The 24,919-nt window shown below is 43.3% G+C and overlaps 3 protein-coding genes across 11 annotated transcripts in view; all 3 read right to left on the bottom strand.

The window, feature by feature from the left end:
- The window catches only part of ltbp3 (latent transforming growth factor beta binding protein 3), a 43,035-nt gene extending 35,826 nt beyond the window's left edge, over positions 1-7,209 (bottom strand). For 4 of the 7 annotated variants that reach the window (XM_020048594.2, XM_020048597.2, XM_010900148.3 and 1 more), the window contains exon 1: positions 6,229-7,071. In XM_020048594.2, coding sequence (XP_019904153.1) covers positions 6,229-6,469 — 241 coding nt within the window. In that variant the 5' untranslated portion in view covers positions 6,470-7,071. Of the gene's footprint in view, positions 1-6,228; positions 7,073-7,107 lie in introns of those variants that run through there. The other 3 variants (XM_020048596.2, XM_020048595.2, XM_010900151.3) reach the window with 3 other exon arrangements.
- Positions 7,210-9,900: 2,691 nt separating this feature from the next.
- si:ch1073-224n8.1 (zinc finger protein 384) lies at positions 9,901-13,855 on the bottom strand. Its single transcript, XM_010900152.5, has 2 exons — positions 12,489-13,855; positions 9,901-12,166 (listed from the first exon to the last, which is right to left on the bottom strand). Exons 1-2 carry the CDS (start codon positions 13,204-13,206, stop codon positions 11,190-11,192), a joined length of 1,695 nt encoding a protein of 564 aa, XP_010898454.2. The 5' UTR covers positions 13,207-13,855; the 3' UTR covers positions 9,901-11,189.
- A 2,603-nt stretch (positions 13,856-16,458) lies between these two features.
- Positions 16,459-24,112, bottom strand: LOC105027844 (zinc finger protein 333). 3 transcript variants are annotated; one of them, XM_013134328.4, is made up of 3 exons: positions 23,745-24,099; positions 16,849-18,881; positions 16,486-16,755 (listed from the first exon to the last, which is right to left on the bottom strand). In XM_013134328.4, the coding sequence occupies exons 2-3, from the start codon at positions 18,809-18,811 to the stop codon at positions 16,583-16,585; spliced, it is 2,136 nt and encodes a 711-aa protein (XP_012989782.2). In that variant the 5' UTR covers positions 18,812-18,881; positions 23,745-24,099; the 3' UTR covers positions 16,486-16,582. The 3 variants fall into 3 exon arrangements, 2 of the variants coding, with proteins under 2 accessions (XP_019903394.2, XP_012989782.2); XR_002196907.2 differs by having other exon boundaries at positions 16,695-17,018; positions 18,725-18,881; positions 23,745-24,112; XM_020047835.2 differs by having other exon boundaries at positions 16,459-18,881; positions 23,745-24,097.
- Between the last annotated feature and the right edge of the window lie 807 nt (positions 24,113-24,919).

Below are 24,919 nucleotides of genomic sequence, written 5' to 3'. Positions count from 1 at the left end.
AGAGAGACTGGGCTTGACCCCTCAATGTGTCTCTAGTCTGAGAAAAACTGGGCTTGACCCCTCAATGTGTCTCTAATCTAAGAAAGACTTGACTTGACCCCTCAATGTGTCTCTAGTCTGAGAGAGACTGGGCTTGGCCCCTCAGTGTGTCTCTAGTCTGAGAGAGACTGGGCTTGACCCCTCAATGTGTGTCTCTAGTCTGAGAGAGACTGGACTTGACCCCTCAATGTGAGTCTCTAGTCTGAGAGAGACTGGGCTTGACCCCTCAATGTGTCTCTAGTCTGAGAGAGACTGGGCTTGACCCCTCAATGTGTCTCTAGTCTGAGAGAGACTTGACTTGACCCCTCAATGTGTCTCTAGTCTGAGAGAGACTGGGCTTGGCCCCTCAGTGTGTCTCTAGTCTGAGAGAGACTGGGCTTGACCCCTCAGTGTGTCTCTAGTCTGAGAGAGACTGGGCTTGACCCCTCAGTGTGTCTCTAGTCTGAGAGAGACTTGACTTGACCCCTCAGTGTGTCTCTAGTCTGAGAGAGACTGGGCTTGGCCCCTCAGTGTGTCTCTAGTCTGAGAGAGACTGGGCTTGACCCCTCAATGTGTGTCTAGTCTTAGAGAGACTCAGCTGAGAAAAGTAAAATAAGATCTATAGACATGAGCAACTGCTGCCAAGTCTTCTGAGGTTGTCGGGTGGATGCCTGCGCAGTAGCAACCTTCGATGGGAAGAAAGGCAGAGTCCTCCGTTCCTCATCCAGAACCAGAGACACAGGCTACAACTAATGTGTGTAACTACTGCCGGAAGGGAGGGGGTAATAACAGGAATGTTTATCAGTGACCTCACTTGTTTCCCATTCACAGGCTTTTTCTGAAGACACTTTTTCTGAAGACACTCTTTGAGTGGTTATCATGCTGAAAGACAAATCTTCATCCCAGTCTGTGGTCATGTGTCTTCTGAATCAGGTTTTCTTCAAGGACCTCTACAGTTTCATCCTTCCCTCAATCCTGAACAGTCTGCTTGTCCCTGCTGCTGGAAAAACATTTCCATACCATGATGCTCCCACCACTATGCTTCACTGTAGGGATGGTGTTAGCCTTGGTTGTAACTGATGTAGCTCTTGGCATTCAGGCCCAATAGTTTGATTCTGTGAATATTTTCCTTTACACTTTCAGAGTCCTACAAGTGTAATGTCATATGCATTTTACCCAGGAATGGCTTCCATCTAGCCACTCGACCATAAAGACCTGATTAGTGGTAAAGAGATGATTGTCCTTCTGGCAGGTTCTCCCATCTCTGCAGAAAAACTCTGAATTTCTGTTGGAGTGGTCATTAGGTTCTTTGACTTCTCCATGACCATGGCCCTTCTTGCCAGGTAAACCAGATAGCCAGCTCTAGAAAGTGTCTAGGTTCCAAACTTCTTTTTCACAGAGATGTACTATTGTGCTTCTGAGGACTTTAAATGCTTTAGACATTTTTTAATAACCTTCTCCAGACAATTCAAACATCACAGGTCTACGGTCTTAGCCAGACCAAGGAAAGATACTGTAGACTCCATAGAACAGATGCCCTGGAGATTATTTTCAAGGATAGACCATCCCCAACAGGGATCATCACCCAGTGATGAGAAAATGGACCAAACCAACGGACATCATAAACATAAATGCCTAGGCCATAATCTACAAGGTCTGACAGTAACACAAGAGAATGAACAAAACCTTTGCATCAGCAAAGGGTGTCATACATTTTACATTTGAGTTTCATTGGTTTGTGTCAATCGTCATCTATCAGAGAATTTCATGAAACATGTAATTCCACTTCATCATCTGTTTCTGTTAAATGTCAGAATGTGTACAAATACAATGACAAATGTAATGAATCTAGGATAGAAATGTAACTACTGTAATGTAGTGACATAATTCCCCTGAGGGCAACATTCCAAAACAACTGAGGCCTAGTAGACTTCCCTGAAATTCACCAAGACTTATGCATCCCTTTTCTCAGATTGTACAATAGCTTTAACAGTTTTAACAATATTATTTTGTTACAATTTCAATAAAGACAATCTTGAATCGGGCAGAAAATTTGTGAATAATACATTTGTGCTCTAAAGTTTGCATACCCTTGGAGAATTGGTAATATATGTACCATTTGTAAAGAAAACATGAGTGAGCAGGCAAAACACATGTCTTTTATTTCTTATGGGATTCCCATTCAACTGTAGGTCATGACAGAATGGCACAATCATAAAACAAAACATGGCAACAAAGAAAAAAATTAACTGACCACTGTTCAAAGGTCTGCATACCTTTACATCTTAATACTGTGTATTGCCGCCTTGAGCATCAATGACAGCGGGCAGTCTTTTGTAATAGTTGTCTATGAGGCCCCGAATTCTTGCAGGTGATATAGCTGCCCATTCGTCTTAGCAAAATGCCTCCAGGTCATGCAAAGTCGTCTTGCATGAACCACATGCTTGAGATCTCCCCAGAGGGGCAAGATGATATTAAGGTCAGCAGACTGTGATGGCCACTCCAGAACCTTCACCTTTTTCTGCTGTAACCACGGGAGGGTCAACCTGGCCTTGTGCTTAGGGTCACTGTCATGCTGGAAAGACCAAAGCGTCCTATGCGCAGCTTTCGTGCAGAAGAATGTACATTGTCAGCCAGTATTTTCTGATTATATGCTGCATTCATCCTGTCATCAATTTTCACAAGATTCCCTGTGCCTTTAGAGCTCACACACCCCCAAAACATCAGTGAGCCAACACCATGCTTCACAGTGGGGATGGTATTCTGTTCACAACAGGCCTTGTTGACCCCTCTCCAAACATAGCACTAAAAAAAGGTATATTTTAGTCTGTGCCAGAAGCTGTGAGGCATGTAAAGGTGTTGTCAGGGATATTGTAAACAAGCTTTTTTGTGGCATTGGCGCAGTAAAGCCTTCTTTCTGGCAACTCGACCATGCAGCAAATTTTTGTTCAAGTATCGTTGTATTGTGTTCCTTGAAACAACCACACCGTCTTTTTCCAGAGCAGCCTGTATTTCTCCTGAGGGTTTTTCTTTGCATCCCGAACAATTCTTCTATCAGTTTTGGCTGAAATCTTTCTTGGTCTACCTGACCGTGGCTAGGTATTGTCATGTCCAGGCTACGCCCCTAGCCATCTCTGCACTGGGCTGGGGCCGTAGTCAGGACAGGATGGACGCTGGTGCCTCTAGTCACCTCCGATTCTTTTGGACTCCCCAATTGGAGGCAGGTGTAGATCGTTGGAGGCAGGTGTAGATCGTTGGAGGCAGGTGTAGATCGTTGGAGGCAGGTGTAGATCGTTGGAGGCAGGTGTAGATCGTTGCCTCCAATTGGGGACCCTATTTATGTTCTCTGTGTGGCCACACCTGGGGTGTGGTTCATTTTGGTTTTGTGTTTTTTCTGGATGCCGTTTTTGTTTTGTCTTCCTTTTTTGATTAAACATGGATTACGTCCACCATTCTGTCTCTGCGCCTGCACCGCAACCGTGATAGGTATCAGGAGATCCCCGAATTTTCCACTTCTTAATAAGTGATTAAACAGTACTGACTGGTAATTGCAAGGCTTTGGGTATATTTTTATATCCTTTTCCATCTTTATAACGTTCCATTACCTTGTTACGCAGGTCTTTTGACAGTTCTTTTCTGTTCCCCATGGCTCAGTATCTAGCCTGCTCAGTGCATCCATGTGAGAGCTAACAGACTCATTGACTATTTATACACAAAAAATAATTGCAATTTAAAAAGCCACAGGTGTGGGAAATTCACCTTTAATTGGCATTTTCACCAGTGTGTGTCACCTTGTGTGTCTGTAACAAGGCCAAACATTCAAGGGTATGTAAACTTTTGATCAGGGCCATTTGGTTGATTTCTGTTATCATTCTGATTTAAAAAGGAGCCAAACAACTATGTAATAATAAATGGCTTCATATGATCACTATGCTTAAATAAGACATTTTACTGCATGATCAGTCATATTTTCAAAATCAATGCCAAATTTTCACAATTTCTGCCAGGGTTTGCATACTTATGAGCTCAAATGTATATTATAAATTATTACTGGAAGCAAAATGCTTCATGGCAGGTCTGTTATGTCTGAGCCTTTTATATGGAAAAGTGTCCATGTTTTTGTTGACCGCAGGGTACGTAGCATTTGTTTTTAATCATAAAAAGAATATCTGTAATGGCTTAAATAATGATTGGATTTAGGTGATGACTTGAACAGTTGTAAAGTGAGGGATAACTTTCCATTGGGACTAATGCAAACCTGTGTTACATGTGGTTAAATTTATGCTACCTACACATCAACATGCTAGAGAGAAAATTCCACATGTCCATAGTGTCCACTCTCTACACACTTCTGCTCTGCCAAAAGCTAACACTGTCTCAGGTTGCACTCTGTAGCCCCTGCCAGACAAACCCACACAACTGGACAAAAGCCTGGTTAAATACAGCTTACAGCACCAGTACAATAGCAGACACAGGTCCATTTGTACACTAGTTTCATTCTCCAGACCAAATGTTCAGATTACACAAAATGAGCAACACTGTAATTACTGTTGCATGAAGGGCCATTCTGATGGTTTTGTGATCAAAGGTTGAGCAGGTTCATTCACAGTGAAGAGAGTATATTACAACAAAAACACACTGTAATTTATGAATATGCTACAGTTTTCTAAAGAAGGGATAATGGGAGAAAGATGTTCACATTTCACGTTCCAAAGCAACATTTTTACAAGAACACTAAGGGTGAACTGACACTGTGATTAGTTCAAGAAAAATCTAAGCATGGTAAACATTCATGTGAAAAGTGTGGGACTAAGTGATCGTGAATTTTTCTCAAACCCCCTTGACCACAGAGCTGCACAGCCGACCCTAGGACAGCCTCTACACGCATGTCCATAAATGTAGCTTTCACAGTGCCTGAATCAGTTTCCTCATTTATTTTTACCACTGCAGTTTATTTTTGATTCGTGGTGGCATTCTAAAGCAAATCCTACTGTGCCTTAATTAGGGGATTGGAGGAAATCACACTAAAATAACCTTAGGCCCACACAGATGAACACAGAAAAATAACACCCACTCATCACTACTAAAGAAAGAGCTGAGCAAATAAGTGCTTTTTTCCAGAGGCAATATTTTTGGGGAGTTTGACAACTGCTGAGAGCTTTTGATCCATCACAGAAGATAACTCAAAAATAAACTTGCACTGGTTCTTATAAAACCCAATGCTAATACAAATAAGGGCTGCTGGTCACCACCTCTGTAAACTACTCAGCACGGGGAGGAGAACAGTAAACTATTGTTTAAGCTAAGTATCTCAACTCGTTCTCTGTTCCTGTTCTTTTATGTTCTACATCAAGTGGAGTTGTCAATGGCCGCAGGATTTGAAAGATGTTTATAGCCTAATAAAAACGCATACTTATGTTTGTCCTGTCCAACCACGGGCTGTCATAGGGGTGTTGAAATGTATAGTTATTATAATTATAATCTGTATTAAAAACAACTACCGACTTGCCTCTGTGTTTGTCAACTTAGCCCGCCCCCCGATGACCTGCAATTTAATCGATCGAAACAACCTTGTCTGTATATTGTGTGATTTGAGTGGACAAAGATTATTTGGTACTATAATGGCCTTGGCCTAATCATTAAAATCAATTAGGACATTATTATTCGACTGAGGAAGCGGTTGGTGGTTGCATTTCAAAAATGTTTTATAGGCCTATGTACACTAAGAATTCTAAGAATTTCAGCATGCACCTGAAAGAAGTAATGACTGATGGTGACAATGTTGTAACTACCAAACCATTGATGAAAACAGAACTCGATCTAGAAGTGCTTGAGAGAACTAGTTGAGATATTTAACTACTGCCGTGTAGACTGGAGATTATCTTAGGCCCGGGAGAGCAGACCGCATGGCTTCATGCCTTACCACAGTTTATCAGATACTGCGCTAAAGGTCTCAACTCATGCCAGCCATAGAATGAGACGAAGAGATTAGAGGAAGGAAAACGCTGAAATATGCCACTGAGCCATGTTTGTGCAATGCAAGGCTAATAGTGAAGAGATTGAATAAATGATTTAGACTTTGACAAAGTCATAGGGGTCTATGTATTTTCTAACCTATGATCAATGATAATATTATATAATAGAGCCTAGGATTTTTTTTAAATCGCATTTTGTAAAGAAAAGCAACAATATCATCAGCGCATCACTCACCCACTCTGAATCCAGGGCCCGTGAGAGTATCCGCTGACTGTCCGTTCTCGCCTATCAATGTGGTATTATTGCCCTGTTCACAGGTGTCCTGGCACTGGCCTTTCAAACAAATCCTCTTGCAGATGAGAGGGGCGATGACCACTTTGAAGCGCTCCCGCGTGGATGTGCGCTCTGCGCTCCAGGCCAGCCTCTGGACACTCAGCCAGATGACGAGCAGATGGGAAATGATCAGAGAAGGCATCCTGGCATCCTTCACTGACGTGCGCGGAGAGAACGGGGCATTCACCGTGACAAAATGAAATACTGTCACACTGCTTAGCCCGCACCAAGGGAGTCCGTATTTCTTTTACTCGAGCCCTGAAAAAAACCGACAAACTTCCGTAGGTATTCCAAAATGTTGATTATAAAGGTGTCTCATACAACTACACAAAGTGCACAAAAAAATATATCGCTTTTCTTTCCTTTCAAAACAGCACATTTCTCTCTCTCCGCATGTAAGAATGATTAAATACAGAAAGTAAAATGTATGGCATTTTTAATATCACTAAAATACAAGACGTCGTTTACAACCCAAAAGTTACCGAGAGAACTCTTCCCTACCCGCTTCGTCTTTTCTGTCTGCTGTTGCTTGGATGGTTAGTGTGTGCGTATCTGGGTTTGGGAAAGAAGGGAGGAGAGAGAGGAAAGGGGAGAGGGAGCCAATCCTCTCCATAGCGAGTTGGCAGCAGGCCAGGCAGCGCAGAAGCTAAAGCTGAAAGTGTTTTCGTTGTTGGTTATTTCTCCTAACACCCGTGCCCAGCGAAATTTCCCCACCCCAGGAACTTTAACGACACAGCTGCGCGTTCCGCAATGGAAAAGATCTTCAAATCTAAAACTTACCCAGTCAGAGGAACGTAGTCCATGATACGGCTTACATTTGCTGTAGAAAGAGGCGCCTGCGCAAAACATTTTCATTTCCGAAAAAGATCCGTCATAGCCCTGCTAAATCTGGATTATAGAAAAGGACAAATATTGGTAAAGATAGGCAATAACCCGCTGTACAATGACTGTAAGATATAGTAAGAGTTCAAAATCTATATTTAATTTGACTGTATTTATTACATAAACGGTTTATTTTATGACCACACACCATGATAATTAGCTAACCTTCAGGTAGGCCTACCAAAGGTGTCAGGAATCTTATCAGGTGGGGGTCGTGATTAGGCTAGGAAGAGAAAGTGAGGGGAGAGGGTTGAGTCATTTCCTCCTGAAAAGTGAGATTGTTTGTTTAGAGTCGCTAAGGAAATGACTGCATGGGCCTGGAGAGAGTTCACATGCTGCTAACACATTTCTCTGCCTCTGCTTCTCATTCACTGCATCATCACTGCCAAAACATCCACTTGCATCAAACGCTAACATTGAAAACTCACAATCGAATCAAACGAACAATCAGAGGTACACAAAAATACAACCACATCAAGCTTTAACACACACAAACACCTACTCAAACACATTCACCCAAATACACACAGCTGTTGCCCTCTGCCTCCCTTCCAAATCGAACTAACACGCGACTCAGAGCCCTGTCCTGCTTTTTACATTAGAACGGCAGCAAGATACTCAGGCTAGACAGATGAGAAATGGAGAGTCATGCACACTAGAACCCACTCAGGGCTCCACCACAGGGGGAACAGAAGGTGTAAATCAACGGTCTAATAACGGACCGCCACTCGTTACGCAGGTCCCACGTAGGCAAAAGGAATTCCAGTTATTTCTGTTGGGAAAGACGCTGGATACACACACGCTGCAACAGTGCAACGATCCCACTGTTGACTAAAAAGTTCCTACTGACAGAGCAAGAGCTGTGATGTTATTTACAAAAGAACTTCATCTTCAACCTCCAGATAATCCTGTGTGGGATAGCAGGGCACAACCCCAACACCAGACCGCATCGGCGGTAGCCACACAACAGACAGTGAGAGACCACAGTGCTGTAGCAGGGTGGACGTTGTGGGCGCGAAGACATCACAAGGTCTGCCCTGACATTTCAGTGGGATGGACTACCATTCGCTGTCCAGACAATGTGGGGATGGATTGGAATATTTGGCTGTGGTGGCTGGCTGTTTTTCTGTTTATCTGACCTTTGTATGCTACTGGTTTTCCACGGGCCCGCTGTCAAATACGGTTTTCTCCTGTCATATCCTGCGACCAAGTCTGCTTGGATGTCGTCAACACCTATGACGAGACCTTGTGGAAAACGGAGGGAGTGTGTGGCTGAGACTGTCATTATAATTCATATTGGGGGGGGCTGTGTGTGTCATTGTTTGTGAGTAGTCTGTGGGTGAGGGTGTGTCCACCAGGCCATATCCGTCTGGGAGGGGCTGCATATGTGGAAAAATGAAAGTGAATCAGAAGCAGAGCGCTGCCCGTCATCACGACACCAGTCTGACCACAACAGAGAGAATACTGAGAGTGTTTTCTACTCCACATGTTAACCAGGAGAAGCATACATGCAATGTGCCTGAGCCTCATTGGAAACTTAAAATTCTACAACCAATACAAAAAACACTGTCGATTAACATTTGGGGTCACTTAGAAATGTCCTTGTTTTCCAGGAGAACATACATGAAATGGGTTTGAATAGGAAATACGGAAATATAAACTAGAAATAATGTTTTTTTTTTTAAATAATAACTGTCCTTGCAGACCTTTGGCATTCTAGTTTGTCAATTTGTTTTTCAAGATCATTTTAACCCCGTACAAATCTCCCAGATTATCACCACCAAAGCACCCCCAGACCATCACCATGCTTGACTGATGGCATCACTCCTCCAGCACCTGATAAGTTTTGGTCAGCATCTCATGAAGGTTCTTCTTTGTGATCCTAACACCACAAACTTAGATGTGTCTGTCCATAACACTTTTTTCCAGTCTTCTTCTGTCCAGTGTCTGTGTTCTTTTGCCCATCTTAATCTTTTCTTTATATTGGCCAGTTTGGTATATGGCTTTTTCTTTGCAACTCTGCGTAGAAGGCCAGCACCCCGGAGTCACCTCTTCACTGTTGACATTGAGACTGGCGTTTTGTGAATACTGTTTAATGAGGCAGCCAGTTGAACTGTGAGCCGTCTGTTTCTCAGACTAGACACTATAATGGATTTCTCTCGCTCAGTTGTGCACTGGTTAGAAACAGTTTCTATTCAGGTTAGAAACAGTTTGCCCTTTTCTGTGAAGGGAGTAGTACATAGGGTGATACGAGGGCCTTAATTTCTCAGAACAAGAACAGACTGACGAGGTCAGAAGAAAGTTCTTTGTTTCTGGCCATTTTAAAGCCTGTAATTGCAGATGCTCGATATTCTACTAGTCTAAAGGCCAGTTTTATTTCTTCTTTAATCAGCACAACAGTTTTCAGCTGCTCTAATATAATTGCAAAAGGTTTTTGTAATGACCAATTAGCCCTTTAAAAATAAATTTGGATCAGCACAACGTGCCATTGGACTGCCATAGAAATATCTACACTGCATTTGATATTATTTTAATGGACTAATCTTTTCCTTTCCTTTCAAAAACAAGGACATTTCTGAGTAACCCCACACTTTTGAACAGTAGTGTATTTATTGTAATATTATTGTAATGGTGTGCAAATCACACCATTTATTGTAAATACTCATGACTAGATAAAATAATGACACAATATCAACAAAGGCCCTTTAATATGTATAGTATAACATTAAGACAAAAGCAACTGGATGCAATAGATGGGTCCAAAATACATTTTTAAACACAGGAGGACAAGGTCACAACAAAGTCCTGTTCTTTAACATTTCATACCAAATTCATAGCAGGAAGAAAAATATTTGACATTTCGTTCAAAACTGACGTGCAAAAATAACCACTGAACGCGGCACATGACCCTGTTACCCTGGCGCCATTGAACCCACAATGCACCCTCCATTTAACATCAGCGGCGGATCAGAAGTAGATCTTCAGTATTGTCAACCCGTTAACAGGGGAAGGAGTTGGTCATGTACATTTCACATAACTGCAGACGGGCCAAACACTGGGAAAGAGGCTGGCAGCTAAAAGGCTGAACGTGTGCTCTGATCAGACGGACACTCGGATCTAGGCGCTTTTCCTTTTCTGGGCCAATCAATACCAGTAAACTTTCGAACAATTGCAAGTGGTTACATATTTACATTACATGGTGGCATTAATAGTAGAAGGTACATTCAGCAATATGACGTGACTATTAGTACTGACTTGTGACATAAACAAAGTAGTAAGAGTATTCTGGGCATCGTTACCACACAGCTATCACGCTGCATGAGGGGGGGGGGCTCCCGGCTGGTACTCATATGCAGCTGTTTGACAGCATCTGCATGGGTGGCTGCTAACAAGGCCCTTCACGCTCTCTGAGGTAACACCTCCGAGTCGGGTAACGTCACATCGCCGAGTCTTCCGTTAATGTCACCATGGCGGAGGCATTAATAGTAGCAAATTAACTGTAGTTACATTGTCAAAAAATGGTCTTTGGACATGGTTGCATATAACTCCATTCCATGTTAAAATACATATGATAAGCACCTTAAAGGAGGAGTATTTCCGGCAGACACCCGGCTGATGTACACACTAGGTAGGTGGTTGGAGTTGTATAGGAAGGTCATATGCAATGAGAGAAAGGGGACATGATAAAAACAGGGGTGCATTTCATTCTATAAACTACGGTCACATTTATAAGATTATAAAGCACTAAAGGATCTGGTGGGGGCACGGGTGGGGTTCAGACAGGCACATGAAGTGTCTCTGAAATAAACAGGCTACCCTGGTCACTGGACAACACCGAGGCTGTAGATATAGACAGCCCGTTTCTCAACTCAGAGGGATGGAATGGAGACTTCCTCAGACAGAACAGTAATGGAACAGGAAGACTCTTTAGCGTCACGTTTCTAATGCTCCCGGGCCGTCGACAGACGGGGGAACCCAACCTACACACAGTCTACGTCGTCTCCCTCGGCCCCCCACTCGTCGAACCTCATCTGAGGGGACGGCGCCGCGGGGTGGAGGCTGTTGATGTTGTCCAGGGCCTCCGGGTCCGCGTCCTCCCCCAGGCTCGCCTCCATGTGGCCGGACTCGTCGCGGTGGGTGCGGACGTGCTTGCGCAACGCTGCGGGCTCCTTGAAGGTGCGGTTGCAGAACGGGCAGCTGCAGGGCTTCTCGCCTGTGTGGATGCGCTGGTGGTGCTTCAGGTGCTGCAGCCGGCTCAGGCGCTTGCCGCATATGGCACACACGTAGGGCTTGTCGCCGCTGTGGGTGCGCTGGTGTTTGCGCAGGCCGTCCAGGTGGCGGAAGCTTTTCGGGCACTCGGGGCAGGAGTAGGGCTTCTCGCCGGTGTGAATGCGCAGGTGGGTTTTCAGGGCCCCGGACTCCCGGAAGCGACGGCCGCACACGCCACAGGGATAGGGCTTCTCTCCCGTGTGGATGCGAATGTGTTTCTTCAGGCTGGAGATGAGGCGGAAGGTCTTCCCGCACTCCAGGCAGTGGTGGGGGCGATCGTTATCCGGATCCGCCGGGGAGGTGGATGGTCCGGCCATCTCTCCAGCCCTCCCCGGGGACGTGCTGTCGCTTCCCACTGCTCCGGGAGACCTCGACGCAACCTTCTGTCCTGCCAGTCCGCCCGGTGTCGGAACGCCGGTGGTGGTCCGCGGTCGAACAGGTTTCGGGTGGCGAAGCGAGTAGTTGCCGGAGCGCGACGACCCCTCCTGCTCGACCACGTGGATGTATCCCAGGTCGCCCACATTCTGGGCCGTCTGCTCCACGTCACCGGCACCGCCGGCGCCCCTCGGTCCCGGCCCTCTCCTGCAGACCTGTCCCGGGCTGGAACTGGTACCGGGCCCCTGCTCCTCCTTGATCTCAAACCTTGGTCCTCCTGGTTGGGTGCCCTGCTGCTGATGCCTCCTCTCATCTTTCAGTGGAAAGAACAGAAAGGGCTGTTAGAAACAAAGACGTTCCACGTTTCAATTGACTACATGAATGGTGTGAATCGGCAGACAATCATGTGAACATCCAATTCAAATGGCACGCTCCTCCAGAAACACACCATTCTTAAAAAGGGATCTCATCTAGTCTAAAAGCATCGTGACCTGGTCTCAAACCGCCAATTACAATCCAAATCAAAATGTGGGTCAGGTGTAAATTGGTACAGAAATCAATACTTCGGTTCCCCTTCAAATATAATCTCTGTTTTTATATCAAATACATCAGACAGACTAATGCCAAAAATGTACCTGAACGGCTTGGGTCGGAGCAGATGTTAGGTGTGTTGGCAGCATAGGCCTCCATAGAATGGTTGGTCACAGAGCCGTCTGGTTGAATGGAGAGCTGACACATTTTATAGTCATCCCTGGAGTTGTACCCATGCAGAGAATCACTAAGGGAGCCACCCATCTCTAGGTTGACCCCGGAAACACACCGACCGTCCGCGCCATTCACATCGCGGTGGCTCTGGCGGTCCCTGTCCATATTCGTGTTCATAGAGCCAATAGAGGTAAGAGGGGGTGCAAAAACCGACTGCCCCATTGTCTGTGAACCAGGGAATGGAATTTGTAACTGGTCAATTAACTTTTGGGCGCTGCTGAGGCATTCCTGTAACGTCCTCAATTCCACTTTTAGTCTTTCGTTTTCCTGCTCCTTGTTCACCAGCTCTTGTTGGGTTTCGTTGAGAACAAGTACAACCTCGCCCAGGAGGGTATCCACAGCAGCGGATAACGTAGTTTGAATCGTCGGGGCAAGACGTGTCTTCAGTGAAGATACAGTCATGTTGCCCTGGCATGCTTGCTGACCATACTCAGCCTTCCCTACTTTACGTTCATAACAAGACTCAGTTCCAGATCGGTTTGGGGCGTTGATTATACTTTGTTTACGATTACCACCACCACTGCCTGGATTATTGCTACTCAAAGTTGAATCCATGCCGGTATTACAATTTCCTCGCCTATTAGCCATAGCTACTTAGCTAGCTAATGTGCGGTGGCCAGTTAGCCGACTGAGAAGGACGCAACTTCACTGTAACAGCAATGTTTTACTATTAGCTAGCTAGTTAGTCTGACGTATAAAACAGATAATTTGACGTAAGCAAGCCAAACTTGCTAACTACACAGAACTATGCCTATAAGTCAACTTAGTTATTGACAAGTTAACTGGCTCATAGACGTTAACTAAGCCCAAAAAGATAAACTAGCTTGCTAACTAGCAAGCTAACGTTGGTTCACTCTGCGTGCTGCTAGAAAAACAAAATATACTGACGCTGACGGTTTTGACCGGTTGTGAATGAACATTTCTGCTAAATTCAGCAATAAAAGTTTGTTATTGCTAAGATGTTATATTAATCGCTTGACTGGAGTAAACGTTCGCTTTAATATAAACGATAGCTATCTATGCTGGTCACAATGCCTACCACCGTTCGACGTCCATCTTCTAGATAGGGGCGTTTCACCGTCGCACATAAATGACGTATACATTGGTAGATTGGTCAAAGATGGAGGGTAAATAAGGATGTTGGTCCAATCCCAAATCGACCCCTAAACCCTACATCCTATCTACTTATGGAATTCTGAGAATATTGATCAATCTTCACCTCGCCCTCTGAAAGGTGTTTTCACCCTATTAATTTTCCTGATAAAATATCAGATTTCCACAACACCAGAGTCAAGGATGTAGTTCAGGAGTATGCAAACACTTGCCCTACGCGGTCTAGGTCCAAGTATTTTCTTCTACCTCATCATTAACTGCACCCCTCTGATGTCGCACATCTAATTAAGTCCCTGATTTAAAGAATTGACAAGTTGCAAAAATGTAATGGAATAAGCTTTGAGCAATGTAGGGCTGAAGTGTTGATTTGGGATCTGGCCCCAGGATGTGGTCATCGCTAAACAGGGAGCTAGATAGCCCAAATATGTATACTGTGCTGACATTCTGCTGATTTTCTTATTGAGTAAATAGGCTACTTGATCTCAGTTCAGTTTGCTATTGTCAAAAGTCAAATATCTGAAAAACAGGATGGATAGTTTTATGAACATGTTAACCACAAATAGAGGAAATTATAATTGTTATAAATAAATTTATTTATCTCTTACTCTCCTCATGGGGCCAAACCCCACTCTACTCTATTTACACTGCTCAAAAAAATAAGGGAACATGTAATCATCACAGTATAACACCAAGTCAATTAAACATCAGGGACATCAATCTGTCCAGTTAGGAAGCATAAGCAATTGTAAACCAAAGTATCCTGTTTTGGTGCAATTGAATGTGACAACAGGTGCACTGGAGAGGCAACAGCAAGATAACCCCCAAAAATGGAAGGGTTTTGCAGGTGGTGGCCACAGACAATTGCTCTCTCCTTATATTTCCTGACTGATTCCCCTCTAGTTTTGCATTTTGCTAGTGACTTTGTCACTACTGGTAACGAGGCAGTACCTGCAGCCCATTCAGTTTGCACAGGCAGTCCAGCTCCTTCAGGATGGCACAGCCATATGTGCCACAGCAAGAAGCTTTGCTGTGTCTCCCAGTAGACTCAAGAGCATTGAGGAGATACCAGGAGAGGGGCCGTTACACAAGGAGTGCTGGACACGCCGTAGAAAGGACATCAACCTAGCAGCAGGTCGAGTATCTGCTCCTTTGTGTGAGGAGGAGCAGGAGGAGCACTGCCAGAGCCTGACAAAATAACCTCCAGCAGGCCACTGATGGGCATGTTTCTGATAAAACTGTCAGAAACAGACTACATTGGCGCCATTGGCTCTTCACAGATGAGAGCAAGTTCACACTGAGCATGTGACAGACGAGAAAGAATCGGGAGACGCTGTGGTGCAACATCATCCAGCAAGACCAGTTTGGCGGTGGGGGGTTACACAGACACACACAGACACACACAGACACAACTGAATCACATTATGATTTACTTTGATGAAATTCACCCAAGTTGGAACAGCCTGTGATTTCAATCGTTTCACTTAGACTTTTGGTGTGAGTTTGAATCCAGCCCTCAATCGGTTGACAATTTTGGTTTCCAAAGACTGTTGCTCCATCATTTTGTTCTCAATTAATTACACAATGTACAGTAAAGATTTAGAACGTTTCGACACCGGGATGCTGGCCTTTTTTCCAATCTTCCTCTGTCCAGGTGTTTTGCGGGGACTATGTAATGAAGCTGCTAGTTGAGGACCTGTGAGGTCCTCCGCTTTCTACATTGGTTAGAGAGTTTGTGCTGTTCTGTGAAGCGAGCGCTACACAATGTTGTATGAGATCTTCAGTTTCTTGGCAATTTCTCACACCGAATAGCTTTCATTTCTCAAAACAAGAATAGACTGACAAGCTTCTGGCCATTTTGAGTCTGTAATCAAACGGACAATTGCTGATGCTTCACATACTTGACTAGTCTATTGAAAACAAGTTTTCAGCTGTGCTAACAATCGCAAAAGGGTTTCTAATGATTACATAGCCCTTTAAAATTAGAAACTTGGATTAGCAAACACAAAGTGCCATTGGAACACAGGATGGATTTTTACTGATAATGGGCCTCTTAACTGGTTCACTTTTAAAGCACATATCACTTTGAGATCAATATTCTTTGTTTTTCATAGAAACACATTTCATATCAGCACAAAAATTAATTGTACAGGCCACTTTTATGTCAGTGCTTGACTGCGGTGATGTGATACATACACGCATCAGCGTCAGAACTGAAATATCTCAATGCAGTCTATTATTCAGCATTTTGTTTAATTACTGGTGCAAACCTTTGCAACAATCAGTTTTCATTCATTTTTAGGTCCAGAAGGTCAAGACATTGGTTAATGATGCCCGTAAGGACATTTTAAAGATTTTATGAATTACTGTTTAATTGTTCACTGTGATTGCTTTTCTTAAAGCCTGTGTTTTGTTAAATGTTATTTCATATTTGTATTTTTTTATTATTGCAGTCTCAGCTTGATGTACCTGTACAAAAACAGACCTGTGTCTCATCTTGATGTACCTGTATAAAGAGACCTGAGTGTCATCTTAATGTACCTGTATAAAAAGATGATTAAAAATAATACAATGAAAACTTCTGCAGAATCAGGTTGTATGTATGAAGGCTTAACCAGCGATTCTCCACAGTGAAAGATGCCATCCAGTCCCTACATTTCTTGGCCCCCAGACCCACTGGGCTAGGAGACATATTTGAAAAATAAGCAGCGATTTATAATGCTTAGTTTAATGCATAATTTTAATGAAGAAATAAAAAAATAAAGTTTAAACAGATTTTTGGTCAAAGATTAAAAGAAAACACAACAAACATATGAACATTAAAATATAGAAATGAACAGCCTTCCAAGCCCCTTCAGTTCTCCACCTGTTTGGGTTTCCTCTGACTCCTGGTCTGTCTGGAGGTGGGGGTTTGAGGGGTGGAGTCAGATGAAAAGTCTGGGTCTGACATGGAGTCTGAGTCCTCCTCAGTGTCTGACTGCTTCTTCTTCCCCTTAGATTGGTTTTCCCCTGACTTCTTCACTCTTCCTTTGCCAGCAGAGTGTGTGGACAAATGATTAGTGAGATTGCCATTGAGGCGAAAACGCTTGCCACATTGAGGGCAGGAAAATGGCTTCTCACCTGTGTGAATAGTCTTGTGTGAGGACAGAGCTGAGGGTGTCTTGAAGGAAGCCTCGCAATCGGTGCACTGATATGGTCTGTTTCCTGTGTGCATGTTCATGTGAATGTCTAGTTGGGTTTTCAACTTGAAAGGTTTCCCACACTCTGGACAGAACATGTCTCGCTTAGTGCTGTGAATGATAGACATGTGTGCATTACGAAGACCAGCAGTGCGATAGGTTTTACCACACTCCTCACAGGAGAAGGGCCTTTCTACTGAATGTATCTTCATATGAACATCTAAGTGATGTTTTATTTGAAAACACTTACCACAAACAGGGCAATTTAAACCACTAACATGCTTTTGTCTATGAAACCTTAACCTTCCATGAGTTCCAAATGTTGCTTTACAAACACAACATTTCCAGGGTTTAGCATTGTTTATATTTCCCTTTACAGCCTCAGTGGGCATTTTCTCCTGAACTTGCTCATGTGAAGAAAAGGATTTATCACACAGCTGACATGTATTAATTCCTGTTGCTGTAAAACGTTTATGTTTTTTGTTAAAGTTTAATGTAGCTGTTGGATGTTCTTCACGTGTATCTGGCATCGTTACTGAGGGTTCGGATGTGTTTGATTGGGAACCCAGGCCTGAATGGCCACCAGGTTCTCTCTCAAGCATTTGCTTTTTGCTGGACTGTTGTGAAATGGGTTGAGATGGTCCTGCTGGGTCAGAGTTCATAGTTTGTTCCTGCTCTACTTTGGATGAAGGCATTGCTACTTTACAGATGGGTTGTCTAATCCCAATCAATGATAGCATTTCCTCTGAGGTTACAGGATGATGGGTTTCTATTGGTGATGGAAGCAGAAGTGTCAAATGTTCATAATTTGGATTCATGTCCTTTCGTCCTTCATGCATATGATAATTAGCCCATATGGGATCTTCATTTTTCACATCCACTGTTTCCTGTTTTACATAGCGGTTCACAGTGGTGTTTTTACCACTTTGCTGTAGAGTCTTTAACACCTCAGCAGGTGTGATTGGGTAATAATTTCTGTCTTGATCACATCTCTCAGTCAGAGTCGGCTGAACATCATTTGCCTTTGAAGTTGATAAGCCAGGACCAGATCTGGATTGACTATTGGTACCCACAATTGGAAAATCTATAGGTTCCTCCTTCAGATGTGCAGCATGTATTGGCTTTTCAACATTAGGTATTTCCTTTTCCTGTTTAACAAAATAGCACGCCCAAATAGGATCCTCAACTTTAATGTCAGAATCAACTTTGACCACAACAGTAGAATCTTCAAAGGACTCAGTTTTGACTGGGATGGTGTTTGTTTGAATCATGCCAGATTCAATCTGAGAATAATATGCCCAAATAGGATCCTCAACTTTCACATCTTGTGAAGCTAGAGGAAACACACAAACATCCCCCTGTAGGGCTTCTGGTATCTTGTTAGGTGGCAACACAGAGTCTGGATAGACCTCCTTCCCATCAGCTCCTTTCAGACCTCCAGGGCTAAGATCCTCAACTTTCACTGCAGCGCATTTAGACACAATCTCACTTTTACACTGAGATAAATCCAATTCAATCTTAATAGACTTTGAATGCTGCTGCTCTTTAGGTACACCGTGAAGGGTGGTTAAGGCACTGCATTGGGTCTCTGTAGGTTTTCTATGAAGAACATTTGGCTTACATGTCACTCCTCCATTGGAGAAATCTATTGGTGAGGCTATAGGAAACACAAGAACATCCCTCATCATGGCTGTTGTTGTCTTGTTACTGACTAGAACTGTATCTGGATCTCTAGCTTCTCCATTTAAACCTCCAGGTCTGCTGACAGACTCCAAGCTCCTGGTGTTAATTTTCTCAGCATCCAGTGACACACCCACCTCATCTAAGGGTAAATGTCCTGACATTTGAGGCTCAGCTCTCACAATGCAGGCCAAAGGACACAGAGGATTTCCAAGGTAGTCCATGCGTAGCTACTGCTGGGAATAACCTCCTCCAGAGATTGTATTCTTCTGGGCCTCACAGAGGTGTGCTTCTCTGCGAAGTGAGATACAGAGGGAGTTGTCATTAAACTCTATTTCAAGACTCAATCTGCAGAAAAAAATAAGCATCAGCGTAACAGATTTTGTAACCTGCTGAGGAATAGTTTTGGAAACATGTAACCACTCAGAGCTATGGATGCAAAGACTGACCACCAACACGATGAATTATTAGTTGTAACCAGATGGCATCTCATTGTAAAAAACAGCAATTTGCCCCTGGAACACTTGGTATACATGTCATTTTATAAAACAATACAGAACAAAAATGCAACTAGAAATCTGTTGGGCTGATTTTTCATGAGCGGAAATAAAATACTGTTCCGCATGTACGAAATGCTTATGTCTCAAATTCTAAGCACAAATGTATCTCTGTTAGTGGGCATCTCTCCTTTGCTAAGATATTCCATCCACCTGGAAGGTGTGGCGTATCACAAAGCTGATGAAACAACATGATCATCACACAGGTGCACCCTGTCCTTGGGACATTAAAACGTGCATTTTCACAACCAAGACCTTCTGCACAAACTGCCAGATTCCATCTCAGGTAAGCACATCTGCGTGGTCGCCATCCCCCCAGGGGTGATTATCAGTATATTACTGTATGAAATAGGCGGCTCCAATTTCTGTACTAAAGTATAACCTACGTGCTTCCAGAATAAAACACTTTAAGAATACTGCTTTTTTTGGCTTTGACCGTCCCTGCAGATTTTTCACCCACACATTCAAGATTTGAACCTCCTGTTCCACCTCATCCCAAAGGTGTTCTACTTGACTGAGATCTGGGGACTATGCAGTTCATTTGAGTGAACTGGAGTCACTGTCAAGTTGGTGGAACCAGTGTAAGATGACGCAGGCTTTTTGACAAGCTGCATTGTCCTGCTGGAATGATTCATTTAAGAATCAACGGTGCTTGCAAATTACGTTGTACCATTGACACACTGACAACATTCTAACCCTACAACCTGCATGCCATAGCACAAATGGAGATTAGTCAGACACAGCAATGTTTTTCCAGTCTTGAATCATCTAGATTTGGTCATCATGATTCCACCATAGCCTCATCTTCCGGTTTTTAGCTGTTGAGAGTGCTGTAGCCCATCAGCTTCAAGGTTCAACAACTTGTGTTCAGAGATGCACTTATGCACTCCACTGTTGTAAAGACAGGTTATTTGAGTCCTTAAAGCCTTTCTGTCTTCTCCTCTTAATAAAAATCTATTACTAAAGCGCTTGAAAATCCCATGGCAGCTGCTCATAAGAGGCTAGAATCTCGATGCCAGGCTCAAAAAAAGAATTCCTCTGTCAAAATCATTTAGATCATGTGTCTTCTGAATTCTAATGTTTGGTAAGACCAAACTAAACCTTTATTTCCATTCTAAAAAGAATCATGTGATGGGCATTGTCTGAATTAATAGACTCTATAGATCTTTCCAAATCAAAATCACTAATAAAACATTTATCTGGTATTCTCCTGAGAGGTTTTATTATTGTGTTTATATTTGATAAGTCTAGTAAATACCTATCATAATTTGAAACCTATTTTCTAAGGCTTTCCTACCTTGCACTCTTCAGTGAGCTGCTCTGCTTAACCAGTTCTGGAGCTGTGCACTCTCTTGCCTGACACAAAATGCCTACAGGCTATACGTGTGAAGCTCAGAATAACCAACAGCTCAAAAGACTTCAGTCTGAATTTAAAGGTAAGCAGAGCATAACAACCCAACATCCCGCTGTCAAATTATTGTTGTGGTATGTAGTTGTTGAGAGGTGAAGTGTGTAGAGAAAATATATTCTATGGCTTTACTGATGTTTGTAGCCATTCATCTCTAGTCTTCACAATGTTTCAGTCTAGCGCGCCAAAAAGTATGACTGTGTGTAAAGCGGGTAGAGTCAAGGCCAGTAGAGTCGAGCCAGTACCATGCAGTGGAAAAGCGCCATAAGTGCACTCTCGTCACTCACTACTGTGGTCCTGCTGAAGTACAGTATATACTGTCCTGTTTCGCCGGTGAAATTGGTACCATAAAGTACTACATTAGCAGGGACGACTGGTCATTAGGGGCACTGCCCCACCTTTTGTCAACCGAAAGAACTGCAACAAATTTCTTATTTTTATTTCTTGAAGATTACTACCTATAATTTATCTATGAATATAACATCTTCCTAAATTGCATATCATTGGTGTTATCATTTTCATTGGTCACTGCCTTGCTGCGTCAGACTGCGTTCTGCCAATTCAAGTTCGCAGTAGTAGGCCATAGGCTAAGCGTGAATGCGCTGCTAGCCCCGCTCTCACAATGCAATGTACATTGTACGTGTGAAAATATTAACACGCATGTCAGAATGTTAGTGTGATCAACGTAGATCACACAAATTTGCTGCCAAGTGGGGTTGACAGCCGGTAGCCCCACTGCAGTGTAATTTTGTATTTCAGACCTGATTGTCTGTCTGGAGCTAACATTAGTCGTCAAGAAGAGCGAGGAGGGTAGGTTGTCTTAGCTAGCTTGTTAGCTTCACAAATGCCATATAACTTGAGAAAATTAAAAGTGGATTTCATACTCGAGCACCGGTTTGAAACCCTTAATTTGGAGGAGAAACTTGAAGTAAAGTGACTTGGTAACCATCAGCCACTGGATATCACTCAAACTGCTGGTAAAAGTTACCGTGGGTTTAACGTGGAGTGGTTTTTGAAGAAAAAGTGGCTAACGGTTAGCATACAAAAGAAGGCACTCTTCTGTTTTCCATGTCTGCTATTTGGTGGAGATGGTACTTGGTCGAGGACGGGTGACAAAGATTTTAAACATCTTTCTGAGAGGATTGCAAAACATGAGAGCAGCGGGAGTCATCTGGACAATGCTGTAAAATTGGTCTTACTTGGAAGGGTAAATGTCATAGCCCAAGTTGACAGTACATACAGGCGCTCCATTGAGCAGCATAACAAACAGGTGGAAGAAAACAGGTACGTTCTCAGTCAGATCATAACATGTATTAAACTGTGTGGAAAATGTGAAACCGCACTGCAGGGGCACGACGAGTCAGTGAACTCCCTGAATCCTGGTATATTCAAATGCATTTTCGAGACGGAGTAAGGGCGATTCGAGACTTCAGAGACACTTTGACGCTCAGCCCATCTTCAAAGGGACATCTAGCACTGTACAAAACGAAATGTTAGACTGTAATGAGTGGAAACGTCCAAGGGGTACAGACGCTAATGAAAGAGACATACCCACATGCCCAGTTTGTTCACTGCTATGCTCACCAGCTTAAACTGACATTTGTTCAGCAAGGATGAGCATCCTCAAGGTGTTTTTTGCAGATTTAACTGCAATTGCCACCTTTTTCTCTGGCGCTTCAAAAAGTGTTGCGGCACTTGCTGAGACAACACAGAGACGCATTCCAAGGCCACCCGCTGTATGATGGAACTTTAAAACTAGAACTGTCAATGCAGTTTGGGAAAACCGCGCTGCTCCTGTGTATGGAGGACATACGGACACAACCAGGATGGGATGAGGCCACCATAAGTGAGACATACAGCCTGTCAAAAAAAACTCCAGGAATGAGCCTTTCTGCAACTGCTGGATTTTTTTCTTCTTCCTTATGCCAGAAGTTTGTTTTATACAAAACAGAGCATCAATGCATCTGGGATTAGCAGTGCGCTCACCCGCTTCAAGGAGAATGTCCAGAATATGTGGAAGCAAACTGATGAATGGGCTTCCACGGTTCATGATGGAACAGACGAGCCAGGCCGACGGGAAACCAACTCAGCGCCAGTGATGAAGGAGGCATGCGACACAGTCATCTCCCAGGTGGAGCAGTGGTTTTCACAAAGTGACCACCTGATCGCTGCCAAGCTGGTTGACAGCTCGCTCTTCCCACAATTTGTCCTGTCATTCATTACATCTGAGCTTGACTGTGCGGTGAAACTATGGCCTTGAGGAAATGAGGGAAAGTTGAAGTCTGAGCTGACCACTCTGTACCGCCACACTGGTAAGATGACCCTGTCTCAGTAAAGATCCATCCATGAGAACAACCTAGAAGAGGATTTTGCTGAGACCGTCACTCTGCTGAAAATGATCATAACACCTATGACGACATCCGAGTCAGAGAGGATTATTTCCACCTTTCAGAGGGTAAAAACCTTCACTCGCAATACCATGGGACAGCCGCGACTCAACGCATTGGCCATGTTGTCCATCGAAAGCCAGCTGATTCAGCAGCTACATGACTTAATTCCCAAAGTTTATCATACAGTTACTCTTCAAGTGAGCCCTCAGCCTTGGTGAGTGAAAGCATATTTAATCATCCGGCCTTTGTGTTGCTGGTCATATTTTTGTGCTGGATCGATTGATATAGATGGTGACGAGTTTCAGTGTGTCCATGCTCATCTATTAAGGTTGTTGTCATAGAATGGATCTGTCTCCCTAGGTGTACTACAACACCTGGTAGAAGCAAGCAGCTCGGTCGTTAAGTGTTTTCTGGAGCCACGCTTTTTGTTGATGTGTTAAATAAACACATCAGTAGCAAGAGCAAGTTTAGTAGCTTTACTGGTATGTATCCTATATTTTGGTGGTGCCCCACCAATTTTTTTACATATAAAACGCCACTGTACATTAGCATGGTCTTACAACATGCAATAACCGGAGTGAATAACGACCTGATGGAGTAGCAAACAATGTGCTAAATGCTAATTATATTCCCATAAGTTACAGTTTATGTTCTACAACCGATAAACGGTATGCTGCGATTAGGGCAGAACATAACTACAATGCAGATAGAAAGTCCATGCAACAATCACGGACTACGAAAAAACAGGTTTGTTGGTTTGCAGTAATTTTTGTAGCCAGGCGATAGATCACCTGATACTTACCCGAGACCGTAAAAACGCCTTTAAAGACAACTGCTGTGATGAAAAGGGGTAAAACAGGGCAGCCTATTCGTTCGAGCCACAATCCAGCACAGTATTCGGCGGTAATGCAACATTAACTTTGAGTACCAACTTTCAACTGAATTCCAGACAAAGGTGACAAGTAAGGGTAGAGAAAGCTTAGCAAATGCGAAAATGGTTACAATTGCTCTACAGTTCTGGGTCCTAGCTAAAGAATGTTGCGCTGCAGACGCTCAATTATACGAATGTAAAATGTTTGTCGGAGATGCCGTTTAAATGTCGTACAACCCGGCACAAATAAAACGAAAAGCGCGCAGGGAAACACTATCATCTGCGTCTTGTGAGCAACGTTAAAGAAACACTTCCGGGTCACGAAAATCTGGAATTTTTCAGAATAAAAGAGAGCAACGAATTACTTAAAAACTGAGATAAATTGAGTTTATTAATTGTTTGAGAACATGTACCTCTCAAAACATTGACAACAATTCAAATATGATCATATTTAAGAGTAATTTCGATAAAAAGTGGGTGTTAGTGGGTGTTAAAACACGTTCCAAGGGTAAAATTCAGACAATGCCAATGACAGAATATGGAATACATATTGCCTCATAACTAATAAACTATTGAATATTCCACAGAGAAAGCAGTGTAGGAAATGTCCAGGAGAATGTGTAGAGCAGGGGTGTCAAACCGGTTCCACAGAGGGCCGAGTGTCTGCAGGTTTTTGGTTTTTCCTATAAATTGGTTCCTAGTTCATACCTACACAACCAGGTGAGGGTAGAAACTAACCAATCAGTGACCTAATTAACCAATCAAGTACAAGAAGAGAACAAAAACCTGCAGACACTCGGCCCTCCGTGGAACCGGTCTGACACCTGTGGTGTAGAGTAAGACAAACCTGTCAAATCATAGGGAACAGTGTGCTACATCTAGCAACACAATATTTCCACACCCTCTTTTACCACAATGTAACTTAATGGATATCAAATACATATTGACTCATAAAAAAAAAACTATTCTACACGCCGCGGTGAATGTATTGTATGAAATGTTCAGGAGACTCTATAGAATGATTATATGCAAAGAAATCAAGGGGCACTCTGTATTTGCAATTGTTGCTGGTGTTTTACTCCGCCCACCCCATTGGCCACAATGTA

This window comes from Esox lucius, chromosome 7, assembly GCF_011004845.1.
Source record: "Esox lucius isolate fEsoLuc1 chromosome 7, fEsoLuc1.pri, whole genome shotgun sequence".
Taxonomy (NCBI): Eukaryota; Metazoa; Chordata; class Actinopteri; order Esociformes; family Esocidae; genus Esox; species Esox lucius.
This window is presented reverse-complemented; position numbering and strand designations above follow the sequence as displayed.